Here is a 19,144-nt window from a genome sequence, read left to right as displayed (position 1 = left end):
ACAGACGCTGTATAATCCCTGCGGGTTTAGAGCTCCTGGTCATGGACCGGACAGCGGGGGCGTTGACCCACGAAACCCCTTCAGGTTTAGAAAACCGACAAATTGATAAATGCGACACTTGATACCCAAATGTTGCCCAAGTTTATCATTTATCAACTCCATGTAGAACCTTGTTATTCGTCACTCTCCACTGTATATACCATGTATTAGAGTATTATATTAGAAGTGATCAAGACACTGGTGGCAAAACAAAACAAAAATAGTGTGTCCTGTACCGTACACAAAAGTCATATTCCATAGGTTGTCGGTATCAGTATAACATTTACATTTAACCAGAACAGATGGTGTGGTTGTTATGGGGGAGTGATGGAAGGGTGTTTCAAGTCAGGTGGTGACTATCAGAGGTCCTGGTTGTCTCAGTTGCTCTCTACACGTCAGTCAGTGCTGTTATTTGTTGTTTCTACTTCACATGTGTCACTGTCTATCTTGATGCATGTACTTGCGGCAGTCTGTCCTGGAGCTTCCATACCATTGTTATCCAACAAGTGAGCACTGGTATTAGATTTCCAGTACTGGATCCGGGCTTTTCTTTTGAACTCTTGACAACTAACAGTAAGAATAATGTCAGTTTTTATATACCAAGATCAAGCAGTTTACTATGTTAAGTTTAAGATAGTGTTAGGACACAAGTGACTTTTTAGTTAATACATGTGCAAGACTTAAGTTACACTGACTGGGAGACTTGGACCTGCTTCGCATGGGCCAGTAGGCCTGCTGCAGTGTTCCTTCTTTCTTATGTTCTTATTTCCAAAACGTTTCGCCTGCGCAGCAAGTCTTATTCATTTGTTTATCAGTATTGTATACCATTAATATAAGAGTGGATTTACTGGCCCATGTCATGTGCATTCAATTTACATATATTTTTCATTCCTATTTTTTTTTTTTACGTTCCATAGTTCTTATATTTTAGTTTTGGTTCGCTGCAATTTATATAAAATTCTTTAAATCGCCATAAATACCATGACTTCTTGGTAGCTTGTGAGTTCATTACCTTTGTACTTAGTTCAGCTATCATAACTTTGGGGCCCAGTCCCTGGACCCATTATGTACCTCTGTAATCTTTTGACTACCGCCCACAGGATGGGTATGGGGTTTGTAGATGAATGGTTCAGAGAACCGACATGTTGATAAATTAGACACATGTGCAACTCTTGGGTATCTTTATTGAGGAAACGTTTCGCCACACAGTGGCTTCATCAGTCCTTACAAAGGAGAATCTTGAAGAACAGGAGGAGAATGAGGTAATCAGTCCCTCAACCTTGAGTCGATGTGGTCAGTCCATCAATCTTGAGTAGAATACGGCATACGTGCGGAGAAGGAGCTTATAAACCGTTGGCAGGAGAGGTGCAGCAGTCATAGGTGGTGTCACATTGTGGAAGTAGGTTCTCTGAACCATTCATCTACAAACCTGTCAGACACTGCAACTTCTTGGGATCTTAATACTTGGGAATTCTTCGCTTGCCTAATCCTTGAGCACGACCTACTTCCATATTGAACAAATGTGACACCACCTATGACTGCTGCACCTCTCCTACCAACGGTTTATAAGCTCCTTCTCCGCACGTATGCCGTATTCTATTCAAGATTGATGGACTGACCACATCGACTCAAGGTTGAGGGACTGATTACCTCATTCTCCTCCTGTTCTTCAAGATTCTCCTTTGTATGGACTGATGAAGCCAATGTGTGGCGAAACGTTTCCTCAATAAAGATACCCAAAAGTTGCACATGTGTCTAATTTATCATCATGGGTATGGGGTGCATAATAAACATTAAACTGAACCATTGGAAAGAGGAACTGCAGTAGGCCTACTGGATCATGCTAGGCAGGTCTTGAATATCAGTGGTATAATATATAAAGTAGATAAATGTTAGGCAAAGGACACACATTCAACAAATGTGATATTATTTGCACATATAGCACTTCTACCTAACATTGTCAGTAATTATACCATTATTACAAGTATGTAAATAAGACCCTATGCAGTTTATTGGATTTACTGCACATTGTGTACACAGGCTGGGCTTAATCACCCAACCGTTCTCGCCTGTTTATTTATCCTAATGGAACTGACTCATACTGTGGCCTTGTGGGCTGTCACGAGTTTCATAGTTTCACTACTTTTCATGTGATTGATTTAATGCCATCCAACTTTGTACAAATATGTTTATTTACTACCAGTACATGTACAAGGTATACAGTCCTAGCTGACATCAATGACATACTACTATACAGAAAGCCGCTTGTTATTTACCTAGAGAGAGTTCCGGGGGCCAACGCCCCCGCGGCCCGGTCTGTGACCAGGCCTCCTGGTGGATCAGAGCCTGATCAACCAGGCTGTTACTGCTGGCTGCACGCAATCCAACGTACGAGCCACAGCCCGGCTGGTCAGGTACCGACTTTAGGTGTTTGTCCAGTGCCAGCTTGAAGACCGCCAGGGGTCTGTTGGTAATCCCCCTTATGCATGCTGGGAGGCAGTTGAACAGTCTCGGGCCCCTGACACTTACTGTATTGTCTCTTAATGTGCTGGTGACACCCCTGCTTTTCATCGGGGGGATGTTGCATCGTCTGCCAAGTCTTTTGCTTTCGTTGTGATTGATTTTCGTGTGCAAGTTCGGTACTAGTTCCTCTAGGATTTTCCAGGTGTACATAATCATGTATTTCTCCCTCCTGCGTTCCAGGGAATACAGGTTCAGGAACTTTAAATGCTCCCAGTAATTGAGGTGTTTTATCTCCGTTATGCGCGCTGTGAAGGTTCTCTGTACATTTTCTAGGTCAGCAATTTCACCTGCCTTGAAAGGTGCTGTTAGTGTGCAGCAATATTCCAGCCTAGATAGAACAAGCGACCTGAAGAGTGTCATTATGGGCTTGGCATCCCTAGTTTTGAAGGTTCTCATTATCCATCTTGTCATTTTTCTAGCAGCTGCAATTGATATAATGTTATGGTCCTTGAAGGTGAGATCCTCGGACATGATCACTCCCAGGTCTTTGACGTTTGTTTTTCGCTCTATTTTGTGGCCGGAATTTGTTTTGTACTCTGATGAAGTTTTGATTTCCTCGTGTCTACCATATCGGAGTAATTGAAATTTCTCATCGTTGAACTTCGTATTGTTTTCTGCAGCCCATTGAAAGATTTGGTTGATGTCCGCCTGGAGCCTTGCAGTGTCTGCAATGGAAGACAGTCATGCAGATTCGGGTGTCATCTGCAAAGGAAGACACGGTGCTGTGGCTGACATCCTTGTCTATGTCTATGCTGAGCATTTCGGGCAAATTAGGTCAGTTTTGTCCCAGGAGGCGACCTACACCAGTCCACTAACACCCAAGTACCCATTTTATACTAATGGGTGAACATGGACGGCAGGTGTTTTATGGAAACACGTCTAGCCGTACCGGAGGAGAGTCGAGCTCTGGACCTCAGTTTGTATGTAAGCTGAATGCGCTATCAGGCTACAGGACACCTTAAAAAAACTTGGGGAGTGAGAGGAACGATGATGGAAACTTCTCAATTAGCGAGTCCACTCATATTTAAATAAATATTACCTAAGGAGCTAAAACAATTTTCCATAGCCTCAGATTCTGTAGTTACGCTCTAAACAGCCGAATGAGACGTCAGGTCTGCATTTCTCTATGAATCTAAACATAATTAGAGCCGATTTTCCCAAGTTTTTAGGAATAAGGATTGCTGTACTGCACCTGTACTGATTTAGAATTAAATTGCATTTTAATGCTGTACTTTCACTCCCCTTTATATATCATGGAAATGATATAAAATACCGACAAGCAGATGAATAAGACACATGTGCACTGTTTAGGTAATTTTGTTGAAACTTTCTCGCCTATATAGACTTCTTCAGTCAAACAAGTTACACTGGGAGACAACTGAAGCAGTGTAGAGGTAGAGGATAAAATCAGTTCAACTTTAAAAGTAGTTTTTGAGGTGGTTAGTTACTCAGCCTGGAAAAGTTCAGCTCCATAGTAGATAAGACACGTGTGCAACATTTATATTAAGTATAATGAATGAGATGCTTGGGTATCGTAACTGTAGAAATGTTTCGCCAGCCAGTGGTTTCAGTCTAATACAAAGGAACTGTGCAAGATGATGAGTTTAAGGTAATCAGTCCCTCAGCCTGGAGATTCATAAGAAACGAACACCGCAGTAGGCCTATTGGCCCATGCTACGCAAGTCACTCTCACCCATTCATATTCATCAATCTCATTATTATAATAAAAAAAATCACTAAACCCACTAGGGTTTTGCAGCACTGCGTCAATCTTGATAAAAGTACAGCATGTGCGCGGAGGACTTTACTGCAGGCAGGTGAGGTGAAGAAATGGGGCCCGGTTTCGCCAGTGGACAAAATCTACTAGTGGGAGTACTGGACTGATGAAGCCGCTGGCTGGTGAAACTTTTCCACAGTAGGTACCCATCTTGCACAAGTCTCATTCTTCAACTTGTTCGTTTTCTAAACCATTATTGTAGAAATAGGTCATGCATTAAAGAATTCCCTGTATTAAGATTCAAAGATATTTGTCATAGGTATTATTATATAGATGGCTTAGAAACTCAGCAGGTTGTTGGAATGACACTTGTGAACACTTTGGTATCAATATTGTGGAAACATTTCGCCATTACATTGCATTTTGTATCCATCGTGTCGGCACGTTACCTGGAGTTTACCTGGAGAGAGTTCCGGGGGTCAACGCCCCCGCGGCCCGGTCTGTGACCAGGCCTCCTGGTGGATCAGAGCCTGATCAACCAGGCTGTTGCTGCTGGCTGCACGCAAACCAACGTACGAGCCACAGCCCGGCTGATCAGGAACTGACTTTAGGTGCTTGTCCAGTGCCAGCTTGAAGACTGCCAGGGGTCTGTTGGTAATCCCCCTTATGTGTGCTGGGAGGCAGTTGAACAGTCTCGGGCCCCTGACACTTATTGTATGGTCTCTTAACGTGCTAGTGACACCCCTGCTTTTCATTGGGGGGATGGTGCATCGTCTGCCAAGTCTTTTGCTTTCGTAGTGAGTGATTTTCGTGTGCCAGTTCGGTACTAGTCCCTCTAGGATTTTCCAGGTGTATATAATCATGTATCTCTCCCTCCTGCGTTCCAGGGAATACAGGTTTAGGAACCTCAAGCGCTCCCAATAATTGAGGTGTTTTATCTCCGTTATGCGCGCCGTGAAAGTTCTCTGTACATTTTCTAGGTCGGCAATTTCACCTGCCTTGAAAGGTGCTGTTAGTGTGCAGCAATATTCCAGCCTAGATAGAACAAGTGACCTGAAGAGTGTCATCATGGGCTTGGCCTCCCTAGTTTTGAAGGTTCTCATTATCCATCCTGTCATTTTTCTAGCAGATGCGATTGATACAATGTTATGGTCCTTGAAGGTGAGGTTATACTATTTTTTTCGCCCATTCTCCAGTCTGAGAAAGGCGATTACCTCAAAATTCCTCTTCCACATTTTTTCTCGAGGAAGGTTATGGGCAACTGTTACCCTTAGGTCTGCGTCCTTTGGATAACTTTGGGGGTTGTAAAGAATTCTTGATCTGTGGAACTGGAATCGCCCTTCACTTGGATCAAACCTGATTCCCTCCCATCCCCCAGGTGCTGTATGACCTCTGTTCGTTTAGCAGTCTGTGATTCAGCTTTTCGGGAGCCAGGTAATAAAATGCTTTCGTATTTCGTTGTCCAGCATTATTTTTTTTTCACAGAGCGGCTACAGATATGTATATCGAAAAGTCTTATAAAGAACATGTGTCGTCGGAGTACTTGGATCAAATGGAGCCTTATGACTACCTGCAGGAGATGACCACCAAGAGTTCCAGTATTCGTTGGCCAACTCTGCTGTTTTGGTCAACTATTGTAACTATTTTGTTGGCCATTGGAATCTTCCTGTGGAATGCACTCAGACCCACACCAGGTTATAAAAGGTAAGATTAAGGAACGTGCGCAGCAAGTAGATATCTTTATTCCGAAAAGTTTCCCCTACACAGTAGACGATACGTTTCAGAATAATGAATGTGACACGTGTGCAACATCTGGGTATCTTTACTTTGTAAGACTTTTCGCCATCCAGAGGCTGTATGACTAAAATACATGGACATAATCTAGACTGTTGAAATATACACACTGTTTCGGAATAAACTGTTGCACATGTCCTACTTAAATGAGAAATGGTATGGTGATACAAGGTGTGATAAGACACGTACAGTTCAGGATATTTATTAAAGGAAACGTTTCTCCACGAGTGGCTTCTTCAGGAAACAGCGAACAGACTCAATGTTTTCTTCACCACCATAGGAAAAAAATCTAGCGAACAAAATACCAAGCGCAAATACCCGTCCATCAGACTACCTCATAGGTACCTACCCAAATACGCTATTCCTAGCTCCAACCAACCCCATAGAAGTTACGCTCATACCCTTAAAAACAAGGCAGGAGACATAAACAACTTGCCTGCTTTTATGTACAAAAAAGCTTCTCAAGTATTGTCACCAATTATTGCAACGCTCTTTAACAAATCCACTGAATCATCTACCTTCCCAACAATCCTCAAAATAGCGAGGGTCACTCCGATCCACAAAGGAGCCCAGGCTGACTTGAATAACTCTAGACCAATATCTAACTTACCACTACTCTCTAAAATCTTTGAAAAATTAATTCATAGACGGATCTATTCCTACCTCGTCTCACACAACATATTAAACCCTTGTCAGTTTGGATTCAGGAATAATAAAAGCACAAATGATGCTATCATACACATGCTAGAACTAATATATACCACACTTGAAAAGAAAGAAGCCCCGCTGGGCATTTTCATTGATTTACGTAAAGCTTTCGATACAGTCGACCATGAACTACTATTATTCCAAATTAACGCACTATATTATCAGAGGCCACTCCCTCAACTACCTAAAATCATACCTTAGTAACATAACTCAATATGTGTATGCAAATGATGCAAACTCTTCCAACCAATCACAGTAGGAGTCCCACAAGGAAGTGTCCTTGGACCACTCCTCTTACTCATCTACATCAATGATCTACCGACTGCATCACAGCTACTCAAACCCATATTATTTGCAGATGACACTACATATGTCTTTTCCCACCCAAACGCAGTCATACTAGCAAACACAGTCAATGCCGAATTACAGAAAATATCTGCCTGGATGATGACTAACAAACTTTATTTATTTATTTATTTATTTATTTAGTAATTTAAGCATACAAACAGAGGTACAAAAAATACAGGTAAGAGCAGCATGCCAAAGCCACTTATATGCATAGCATTACGGGTTGGCTTAAAATTAACTTAAGATTAACTAAGCAATGATGAAATCAGTGATAAAACATTATTGTAAACAGATAACTATAAAGCACAAATGAGTATTACAAAGACAGGTCATATGGTTGCTTGCATTGCTGTACATTCAGTCGAATGGAGTATTCTGGTAGGTAGTGTATTTAAAAAAATAATAGTTAGATTGGGTCCTAGGTTTAACATTTGTGTGATATAATTGTGAGTAACATATAGGATATACAATTCATGAGGTTCAGTTATTCAGTATTTATTTGGTTTTGAGTGAGTAAGTGATCTTTGAGCAGAGACTTGAATTTATAAACAGGTAGTGTTTCTTTTATATTTACAGGTAATGAATTCCAGATTTTAGGGCCTTTTATGTGCATTGAGTTTTTGCATAGCGTGAGATGGACACGAGGAACATCAAAGAGTGATCTGTGCCTTGTGTTATGGTCATGTGTTCTGTTGAGGTTGGCAAGGAGATGTTTGAGGGGAGGGTTAATATCAGAGTTAAGTGTTCTATGTATGTAATAGGTGCAATAATAAGTATGGATGTTTTGTATGGTGAGTAGGTTGAGTGTTTTGAATATTGGTGGAGTGTGTTGCCTGTAGTGAGAATTTGTTATCATTCTAACTGCAGCCTTTTGTTGGGTAATTAGTGGTCTGAGATGGTTAATTGTTGTTGAGCCCCATGCACAAATTCCATAGGTGAGATAGGGGTAAATAAGAGTGATAAAGGGCCAGGAGGGCTGACTGTGGAACATAGTACCGTATCTTCGATAGTATGCCTACAGTCTTGGAGATTTTCTTAGAAATTTGTTGTACCAACAATACCACCAGTCCGATAACATTCTTCTTTGCAAATATACAGGGTCTAAAGCCAGCAACAAACAACAAAATACCTTTCATCCGTGGACTGCTTGCAGAGGCAAAGGCAATGTTCGCGGCTTTCACTGAGACCCACATAAAGGATCACTTGGACAACGAAATATGGATCCCAGGTTACAACCTATACAGATGTGACAGAGTGAACAAGCAAAAGTGGGGGGGGGGGTTGGCCTGTACATTGCAGAGTCACTTGTTTGCACAGAACTGCTTAATGCCTCAAATGACGTAGTGGAAGTTTTAGCAGTAAAGGTCGAGAACCAAAACCTAGTCATTGTGGTAGTCTACAAGCCTCCGGATGCAACATCCCAGCAATTCCAGGAACAGCTGTTAAAAATTGACCACTGTCTGGAAAATCTTCCAGCTCCTGCACCCAACATCTTGCTCCTGGGGGATTTCAACTTAAGGCACCTAAAATGGAGGAATATAGCAAATAATATTGTTGCAGTAATAACACCAGGAGGCAGCTCTGATGAAAACTCACACTCACACGAGCTTTTAAATCTCTGCACAAAATTCAATTTAAACCAGCAAATAATAGAGCCTACTAGACTGGAGAATACACTAGACCTCATCTTCACTAACAATGATGATCTGATAAGAAATGTCACCATATCAAAAACAATATACTCAGATCACAACATAATTGAGGTTCAGACATGTATGCGTGGAGCCCCAGACCGACAAAATGAGACTAGTCACGAGGGAGCATTCACCAAATTCAACTTCAATAACAAAAACATAAAGTGGGACCAAGTAAACCAAGTCCTAACCGATATAAGCTGGGAAGATATACTAAGCAACACAGACCCAAACTTATGCCTAGAACAGATTAACTCGGTGGCACTCGATGTATGCACAAGGCTTATTCCTCTAAGAAAAAGGAGGAGTAGATGTAAAATAGAAAGAGACAGGCGCTCCCTTTACAGGCGACGGAAAAGAATAACAGAGCGGCTAAAAGAGGTCAATATATCTGAAATGCGCAGGGAGACACTGGTCAGAGAAATAGCAAGCATCGAACTTAAGCTAAAAGAATCCTTTAGGAGTCAGGAATCGCGGGAAGAACTAAAAGCCATAAATGAAATCGAAAGAAACCCAAAGTATTTCTTCTCCTATGCCAAATCAAAATCGAGAACAACGTCCAGTATTGGGCCCCTACTTAAACAAGATGGGTCCTACACAGATGACAGTAAGGAAATGAGTGAGCTACTCAAGTCCCAATATGACTCAGTTTTTAGCAAGCCGCTAACCAGACTGAGAGTCGAAGATCAAAATGAATTTTTTATGAGAGCCACAAAATTTGATTAACACAAGCCTATCCGATGTTATCCTGACGCCAAATGACTTCGAACAGGCGATAAATGACATGCCCATGCACTCTGCCCCAGGGCCAGACTCATGGAACTCTGTGTTCATCAAGAACTGCAAGAAGCCCCTATCACGAGCCTTTTCCATCCTATGGAGAGGGAGCATGGACACGGGGGTCGTCCCTCAGTTACTAAAAACAACAGACATAGCCCCACTCCACAAAGGGGGCAGTAAAGCAACAGCAAAGAACTACAGACCAATAGCACTAACATCCCATATCATAAAAATCTTTGAAAGGGTCCTAAGAAGCAAGATCACCACCCATCTAGAAACCCATCAGTTACACAACCCAGGGCAACATGGGTTTAGAACAGGTCGCTCCTGTCTGTCTCAACTACTGGATCACTACGACAAGGTCCTAAATGCACTAGAAGACAAAAAGAATGCAGATGTAATATATACAGACTTTGCAAAAGCCTTCGACAAGTGTGACCATGGCGTAATAGCGCACAAAATGCGCGCTAAAGGAATAACAGGAAAAGTCGGTCGATGGATCTATAATTTCCTCACTAACAGAACACAGAGAGTAGTCGTCAACAGAGTAAAGTCCGAGGCAGCTACGGTGAAAAGCTCTGTTCCACAAGGCACAGTACTAGCTCCCATCTTGTTCCTCATCCTCATATCCGACATAGACAAGGATGTCAGCCACAGCACCGTGTCTTCCTTTGCAGATGACACCCGAATCTGCATGACAGTGTCTTCCATTGCAGACACTGCAAGGCTCCAGGCGGACATCAACCAAATCTTTCAGTGGGCTGCAGAAAACAATATGAAGTTCAACGATGAGAAATTTCAATTACTCAGATATGGTAAACATGAGGAAATTAAATCTTCATCAGAGTACAAAACAAATTCTGGCCACAAAATAGAGCGAAACACCAACGTCAAAGACCTGGGAGTGATTATGTCGGAGGATCTCAACTTCAAGGACCATAACATTGTATCAATCGCATCTGCTAGAAAAATGACAGGATGGATAATGAGAACCTTCAAAACTAGGGAGGCCAAGCCCATGATGACACTCTTCAGGTCACTTGTTCTATCAAGGCTGGAATATTGCTGCACTCTAACAGCACCTTTCAAGGCAGGTGAAATTGCCGACCTAGAAAATGTACAGAGAACTTTCACGGCGCGCATAACGGAGATAAAACACCTCAATTACTGGGAGCGCTTGAGGTTTCTAAACCTGTATTCCCTGGAACGCAGGAGGGAGAGATACATGATTATATACACCTGGAAAATCCTAGAGGGACTAGTACCGAACTTGCACACGAAAATCACTCACTACGAAAGCAAAAGACTTGGCAGACGATGCACCATCCCCCCAATGAAAAGCAGGGGTGTCACTAGCACGTTAAGAGACCATACAATAAGTGTCAGGGGCCCGAGACTGTTCAACTGCCTCCCAGCACACATAAGGGGGATTACCAACAGACCCCTGGCAGTCTTCAAGCTGGCACTGGACAAGCACCTAAAGTCAGTTCCTGATCAGCCGGGCTGTGGCTCGTACGTTGGTTTGCGTGCAGCCAGCAGCAACAGCCTGGTTGATCAGGCGCTGATCCACCAGGAGGCCTGGTCACAGACCGGGCCGCGGGGGCGTTGACCCCCGAAACTCTCTCCAGGTAAACTCCAGGTATGTGTATGAAATTTGAGTATCGAGGTGGATTCCTAGGAATTTTCCCTCTGTTAGCTTTGTGATAGGTGATCCGTTTATGTTAAGAGGTACATCTGTAGCTCTGTTACCAAAATGAATGAAGTAGGTTTTGTCAATGTTTAGTGTGAGTTTGTTAGTCCTCATCCAGGTAGATATTATCTGTAATTCGGTGTTTACAGTATTGGCTAGCGTGACTGGGCTCGGGTGAGAGAAGACGTATGTAGTGTCATCTGCAAAAAGTGTGGGTTTGAGTAATTGCGAAGCATTTGGTAGGTCATTTATGTATAGGAGAAAGAGAAGAGGGCCAAGGACACTTCCCTGTGGGACACCAACTGTAATTGGTTGTGCGGAAGAGCTTGCCCCATTTGCGTACACACATTGGCTTCTGTTGCCGAGGTAAGACTTGAGGTAGTTGAGGGAGTGCCCTCTAATACCATAGTGTGACAATTTTACGTGGAGCAAGTCATGGTCAACTGTATCAAACGGATCAACAGTCACAAGACTCTCAGAGGGAAAATTCATAGGTATCCACCTTGACAGTAGCCTTAAGTTCCGGACACACATACAACAAATCACCAAGAAAATCTCCAAGACTGTAGGCATACTATCAAAGATAAGGTACTACGTTCCACAATCAGCTCTCCTGGCACTGTACCATTCACTCATATACCCTTATCTTACATATGGAATTTGTGCATGGGGATCAACAACATCCAATCACCTAAACCCCTAATAACCCAGCAAAAGGCAGCAGTAAGAATAATGATAAATTCCCACTCCCGCCAGCATACTCCACCAATTTTCAAAAGTCTGAATCTGCTCACCATTAAGAACATCCATACTTATTTATGTGCCTAATACATACACAGAACAATACACGCAAATATAAACCCTCCACTCAAACTTCTCACCAACCTAAACAGGACACATGACCACAACACAAGACAGATCTCTTTTTGATATACCTCGTGTCCATATCACACTGTGTAAAAACTCTATGCACATAAAGGGCTCCAAAATATGGAATTCATTACCAGAAGATATTAAAGTAACCCAGTCTGAAAATCAATTTAAGACTTCTCAAAAGCCACTTAATCACCCTAGACTAAACGCTGAATACTCAGTACACACTTACTTATGTACTCCCACATCATAACTTCAACAATCACTTTGAACCTTTTATCCATTGTTGACAGGAATATAATTGAATCATTGTTTTCACAAAAAGCATTTTCGAATATATGAATATATCTTTTGTCTTGTACAAATTTTGATTCATTTATAATTAATAATCTACTGTACAACTGAAATAATTACTATCCTACTGTACAACTATGATATAATCCTAAGTGTTAAGTTAGACTGTAAACCAATAATGTTAAGTTGGCCCATAAGGCCTAGGCATAATAGGCTCTCTTTGCATTGCAACCCACTATTGTAAATACAAAATCTCAATGTACTGTTTGCAAAGACATTAAATAAATAAATAAATATATAGCTAAAGTATTGTATAATATGGAACAGGAAGGATTGTACTAATCCTGGGTTTTTCTCGGTATATACGAAAATTTTTTTTTTAGGTATAATGGAAAGCAGCCAAAAGCGGCCATTTTACTGGCTGCTAAACTGAAGAAAAGTGGCTGGTCTCGGTGGAAGGCTCGGGAGTACCGCAAGAGAGTCTGGATTAACTGGAAGAAGTCTGTTGGAACACAAGATCTAAATACCATAGCCAGGATCAGAATTGGTAATGGAGGTGTTCATTATCATGCTATAAACAAAGCCAGCTTCATTAATAAGGTTGAAATCTCTAGCAAGGGAAGTATGTTCTTGTAAACTGAAGAAAAAATGTTTAAGTCTTAGATGAAATTGTATAAATGGTATATCAGTATAGATATAATCTTTAACTATAGCTGTTGAAATTTTTGTATCTTGCATACATTTAAAGTAATAATTTATATTTTATTTAAGTCTGTTTATTGTTGAACCATAAAATATACATTTTAAATTATACAGGAAAAAACGTGTTTAGATCTTAATCATGTGATGTTGCCAGTGTTATTTTGACATTGGTATTGAAATTGATAATTAAACACTTTTATTTCAATACAAAATTTACAATGTGTGGTTTACATATTATAAAAATATTAATTACAAAGTCAGTAGCATGCCTAGGCATTTCTGGCAGACTAATCCTAATTCTTACTGACTATTCTATATTGACACAGGTTATGAAGCAGTACATATTAATATTTATTATTGGATATTAGTATAAGTTCGGTAATTAAAAAGTTTAACATTAGTAAGACTGATAACAGTGAGGTAGTACAAAACATAACAGTATTGCAATTAGTATAAAATAGTAAAGGGATGGTTTTATCTCGGCGTGATACGCTAACTTAAGATTATGAATTTTGTTTCCAGTCAGTTGGGCGAGTGTACGGATAAAATTGGGAGAATTATAGATAATAAGAGCAAGTCTTATTTTGTTTTGGATGTGTTCATGATGCTGAAAATAGCATATGTGGTTTTCACATAGTTAATTGATGGGGTGAGTTAGGGAGATAGTTTTTTTTTTTAACGGTAGTTTTGAATATGTTGGTTGAGTCAGCTGTTCTGGAGATTTCGGGCAAAAGATCCAGATTTTTGGCCATTTTATGTACATTGAATTTTTGAAGAGATTTATCCGGACACGATGAATGTTATATATTTTTGTGTCTGTTATTATGTCTATGGGTCCTATTGCAACTATTAAGACAATGTTTTAGTTCGGGATTGATATTAGAATTTATGATTCTGTAAATGTAGGTTGCACTGAAGTAGGTGTGAATGTTTTGTACAGTGAGTATGTTTAGATCTTTGAAAAGTGGGGGTTTGTGTTGTCAATAAGTTTATTCAAGTATACACAGTTACTGTGAGAAACTACCTACATGAAGTTTACAGGGTATTACCTGAATTATTACGTGCAAGTAATTTGGGTGAGGTAAGTGGGACTTAGTCACAGTACATCGCAGGACTGTAACTCCTTCGATGCCCACTCTTTCACCACTCGCAAAAAAGCTTGACTTGACATTAATAATTACAATATTAACATTAATACTAATAATGGTAAATTATAAAATTGTGTGAACTGTATATTTGGCTTGCTGGGTATGCTTTACATAATTATTGTACAATACATATAATACAATAGTGTTATTAGAAAAGAAATTCATATTACCACTTACCATTTAATTACTGTAGTTGGATCACAACACCTACCAAATTTAAAAACCTACACTGGCCAACGAGAAATCTAAATGAAAGGACAGTAGCATACTTCCCTGTAATGGTGTAGTCTCCTTATTTTCCACCATCCACACGTAATTCTGGAGGTCCCACAAATTCTGTGTCCCAATTCTTCAGCAGGAAACATTAACAGGGGTTCCTATTTCAATTTCGGGCCGAAACACCCAATTATAGCCTCGATAATGCCGGATTAATAGACGATTTTCCCACAACCAATGCTCACACATTACTTCATTATGGTATCCTCCTCCCCTTCCTACATCATTCCGTGGCCACTGCAGACCTATGGAGAACTTGTAAGATGAGTACACTTTCCTGCATTAAACATATAGCAATCGGTACTTATCTGTTAACAGTACGATGTCCAACAGCCGCTTACATAATATATTGTGGTTGACTGTATCAAGGCATTTTGCAAGTCTAAGGTTATCATTCCTATGAAATTCCCTAGCGACATTTCAGTTCTTAAGTAGTCCATCAAATTAACGATGGAGGTGTCGGTTGAATGAGATCTAAAACCTGACTGGTAACTATGGAGAATGTTTTTGTCATTAAGATACTTAACTGCTTCACAGTACTCTGCCTTCTCCAGAATTCTGGACATCATACTGAGTATGCTAAAAGGCCTATAGTTGCTGACATCAGATCTATTTTTCTTGAAGATAGTAACTCTTTCCTCTTTGAATCCTCCCGGGACAGTATTTGTGGCTATGGACAAATTATGTGCGCAATAGGAAGTGGTAATTCAGAATAAAGATATTAAACTAACTAGAAGCACCATTCTTTATCATTAGCATTAGACTGCATGATAATTCTTACTGCAGCCTTTTGTTGAGTTACTGTTAGCTTTAGGTGTGTTGCTGCTGTTGATCCCCAGGCACAAATAACATAGGTGAGGTAGAGACAGATGAGTAAATAGTATTGTGTTAGTAGGGCTGATTGTGGTACATAGTAACGCATCTTCGAGAGGATCCCAACTGTTTTGGATACTTTTTTGTGTGTTGGATATGGGAGTTGAATTTCAAAATGCTGTCAAGGTGCAGACCCAAAGATCTGCACTCATTATGTTTAGCAACATGAGTGTTGTCAATCATAATGTTCAGCTGGGCACCACCTGCTCTGCTTCCAAACATAATGTAGAAGGTTTTGTCAGTATTAAGTGTAAGTTTATTGGCAGTCATCCAGGTCGATATTTTTACTAGCTCTTCATTAACAATAGTGTTAATAAGACCATAATGTTAATATAAATCAAAATTTCCTTGCAAACTATAGGATGAGATTTCTTTTTTACTATTTCTCTCATAAGACAGGAGGATCATTGCAGTAGGCCCACTGGCCCATGCTAGGCACATTTAATTCACACCCACCTGCTCGTATGCCTATCCAACCTGCTTTTAAATTCTACTGTTTTTCCCCTCAACGTTACTTGTGGACGAGTGGAATAAGCCCCAACTCGATTGCAAATTATAATATTTAAAGGTAAGTGCTAAACCCATAGGAGTCGGAGCCTGTGGAACGTTAGGCAATCGGTTTCGATCCAAGGAAGGGAACTCTACTGCCAAATCAGTGCTTCCCCACAGGATATTCTGAGTCTAAACCTGTCTAGCTTGACTCCATTGCTGACTCCTGTCCTGGTTATATATTTTCAGCACGTTATTTATATCTCCTTTATTCATATCTTTCCTAATTCTGCGTCCTTCCAGAGTATGTACGTAGGTAAAATTTAATGCTTGGGATCCACTTCATTTTTCTCTGTACATCTTTCAACTCGTTTATAGAATTTCTGATATGGAAACCAGAAATGAGCAGTATTGAAGCTTCAACAAGATTACATAAAGTCGAAGTATAACATGAAGACTGTTATTTATAAATTTCTTGAAGTGAAGCAAAGAATTCTATCAGCTTTATTGCGAACAATAATGCACTGTTGTCTTGGCTTTAGATTACTGCTAACCAAATATCCTAAATTTTTTTCCGCATTCAGGGGTCAACTGTGTTTAATTAGAAGTAATATACGTATTTTTTCCCCGGGATTAGAAACTTTCATTTGTCTACATTAAACCCTATCTGCCACTTTTTCCCACATCAACATATCCGGAGATCCCTGTAGTTCTCGTGTGTCCTCATTTGATGGCCTCTTTTTTTGTCATCATGTTTCTATTTATTCCCTCGTTTCGTTTATGCATATTGTAAACAGCAGGTACCATGATTTTCACCACCCTCCCTTCACGCATAAGAGATATTACCAACAAACCACTGGCTGTCTTATACCTGGAGAGGGTTCCAAAGGTCAACGCCCCCGCGGCCCAGTCTGAGACCAGGCCTCGTGGTGGATCAGGGTCTGGTCAGCCAGCTAAGCTAACGTACGAACCACAGCCCGGCGGGTCAGGTACTGACTTTAGGTGCCTGTCCCGTGCTTTCTTGAAGACGGCCAGGGGTCTATTGGTAATCCCCCTTATGTATGCTGGGAGGCAGTTGAACAGTCTTGGGCCCCTAACACTTACTGTGTTGTCTCCCAGTGTACTCGTGGCGCCCCTGCTTTTCATTGAGGGAATGTTGCATCTCCTGCCGAGTCTTTTACTTTCATAGGGAGTGATTTTCGTGTGCAAGTTTGGTACTAATCCCTCTAGGATTTTCCAAGTGTATATTATCATGTATCTCTCTCGCCTGCGTTCCAGGGAATGCAAATCAAGGGACTTCAACTATTCCCAGTAATGTAGGTGCCTTATTGTACTTAGGTATGCCGTGAAAGTTCTTTGTACACCCTCCAGGTCAGCAATTTCGCCTGCCTTGAAGGGGGCAGCAGCAGCATTCCAGCCTAGAGAGAACAAGCGATTTGAAGAGTCATCATGGGCTTGGTGTCCCTAGTTTTGAAGGTTTTCATTATCCATCTTATCATTTTTCTAGCAGATGCGATAGATACATTGTTGTGGTCTTTGAAGGCGAGATCCTCTGACATTATCACTCCCAGGTCTTTCACATTACTTATAGCCTGATCGGTTAAGCCAGCAACGAGGAGGCCTGGTATGGGACAGAGTCGCGGGGGCGGTGATCTCCATAAGCGACTACAGGTAACCTACAGGGCCAGTAAGATAATACGGGAGTGCCATGATCGAGGATTTTTTTTTTTTTTTTTTTTTTTGTGTGTGTGTGTGTGTGTGTGTGTGTGTGTGTGTGTGTGTGTGTGTGTGTGTGTGTGTGTTTTGCTCATTGTCAGTGTTCATCTGTCGCTGGCTCTGGGCAGATGTCTCTGAGCCTCATTGTCAGTTGGTGCATGGATCCGTGAATTTATTTCATTTGGGAGGGGGATGGGGTGGCGGTTCAATAGTGATGTTAAGTTGGGGGAGGAGTCAAACTTATTGGATATGAATAAGTACAGGGTTCACGGAACAAAGGATTGCATAAAACTGTTCCGGGTTCTGGAGAGGTCATGGCCACACAGGTTGGTAGAGGGTATTGTTGTGATTGACTAGGGATTCCAGAGAATTAGATCTCGTCTTGTATAGGAACAAAAAAGGATAAGTTCCAATTATAACAAAAGGAAACCACGTACCCACTTTGAACAACTGTCCTCGGAGATAGGTAGTGCCGTACCTAATGTCTTGTATCAGGATGGCATCTCCAGAACTGGCAGAGCTAGACTGAAACCATTGATTATACAATACAACTAATTGTATAATCTTGCTTCAGCTAAAATGACGGTGGGCAAAACAGAACGAATGCCAGGAGTTGTACAATTTTAGTTGCCGCTCCTGCATCTTCAGGCAACATTACATCTAATATTTGTATCACCAGAGGCCCCGCCAGATGGCTACCTAGTCTCTCGCCGGAGGGTCACCTGACATGCCCTAAGATCAAAATTCCATCGGGTGGAGTGACGCCACCACAACAGCAGCAGCACTCCCAACAGAAGTTACATTAAAACTGGTCTGATAGTGGTCCAACTGTCTAGGATCTGATTTACATTGAGGGGGAAATATCCTCAGTGAGGCCAAATAGAATAAAAAAAAAAAGGATTGGTTGGGGGTATTTAGAGTCGATCAACGGGTACAAGAGGTTCATTTCCTCGGATCGATCCCCTCTACCATGGCAAGGAATCCCCACTGAAAGAGTGGAAAGGTGGGTGCAAAGTCATGACTATGCTGTTGTGTTAAAATTAAGTAGTCTGTGTTGTGGGCAAAAGTCCCTTCAAGGGGGTACCTTGATGCTGGTGAAGCGCTCTTGATCCAAGGAATTGGAGCTACACTCCACCTTCCTCAGACCTGATTGCCGCCCATCCCAGGGGTAATGTAAGTACTCTAATCATACTTGAGCTGCGTAAGCACTGGAAGACCAATATATACATTTTCCACAGAAATGTACAATAAAATTTTATGTCGTTAAGCTGTAAATTCTTTAACGTAAAATAATCATGAGCTAATGACCTTGCTACGATCATACTGTAAGGTCGAATGTCAGTGAATTGATCGCACAAACTTTTATACATAATTATTTCCTGCGCCCAAACATGGTCATTGCCTATATGTAAATCTGGAATTGATCAGGAAAAGTGAAATCAAACAATACAAAAATTGACTATTTACATAATTATATTTT

General features: G+C 41.0%; 1 protein-coding gene across 3 annotated transcripts; it reads left to right on the top strand.

Annotated features, from left to right (window-relative positions):
• The first annotated feature begins 384 nt into the window (after positions 1-384).
• LOC138854311 (uncharacterized) lies at positions 385-19,133 on the top strand. Of its 3 annotated transcripts, XM_070096713.1 has the most exons (4): positions 385-545; positions 5,765-5,983; positions 12,844-13,007; positions 18,344-19,133. In XM_070096713.1, exons 1-4 carry the CDS (start codon positions 490-492, stop codon positions 18,388-18,390), a joined length of 486 nt encoding a protein of 161 aa, XP_069952814.1. In that variant the 5' UTR covers positions 385-489; the 3' UTR covers positions 18,391-19,133. The 3 variants fall into 3 exon arrangements, with proteins under 3 accessions (XP_069952814.1, XP_069952813.1, XP_069952815.1); XM_070096712.1 differs by lacking the exon at positions 18,344-19,133 and having other exon boundaries at positions 12,844-14,873; XM_070096714.1 differs by lacking the exon at positions 18,344-19,133 and having other exon boundaries at positions 391-612; positions 12,844-14,878.
• The last annotated feature ends 11 nt before the right edge of the window (positions 19,134-19,144 follow it).

This window comes from Cherax quadricarinatus, chromosome 54 (assembly GCF_038502225.1).
Source record: "Cherax quadricarinatus isolate ZL_2023a chromosome 54, ASM3850222v1, whole genome shotgun sequence".
In the NCBI taxonomy this organism is placed as follows: Eukaryota; Metazoa; Arthropoda; class Malacostraca; order Decapoda; family Parastacidae; genus Cherax; species Cherax quadricarinatus.
The sequence above is the reverse complement of the archived record's forward strand: the minus strand, read 5'-3'. Positions and strand labels throughout refer to the sequence as shown.

Excerpts from the sequence above, each read along its gene's own strand:
- LOC138854311 (XM_070096712.1), top strand. The coding sequence starts at position 490 with ATGCATGTACTTGCGGCAGTCTGTCCTGGAGCTTCCATACCATTGTTA. Across the intron at positions 546-5,764 it reads ATACCATTGTTATCCAACAA|AGCGGCTACAGATATGTATA; the intron begins GTGAGCACTGGT and ends TTTTTTTCACAG. Across the intron at positions 5,984-12,843 it reads CCCACACCAGGTTATAAAAG|GTATAATGGAAAGCAGCCAA; the intron begins GTAAGATTAAGG and ends TTTTTTTTTTAG.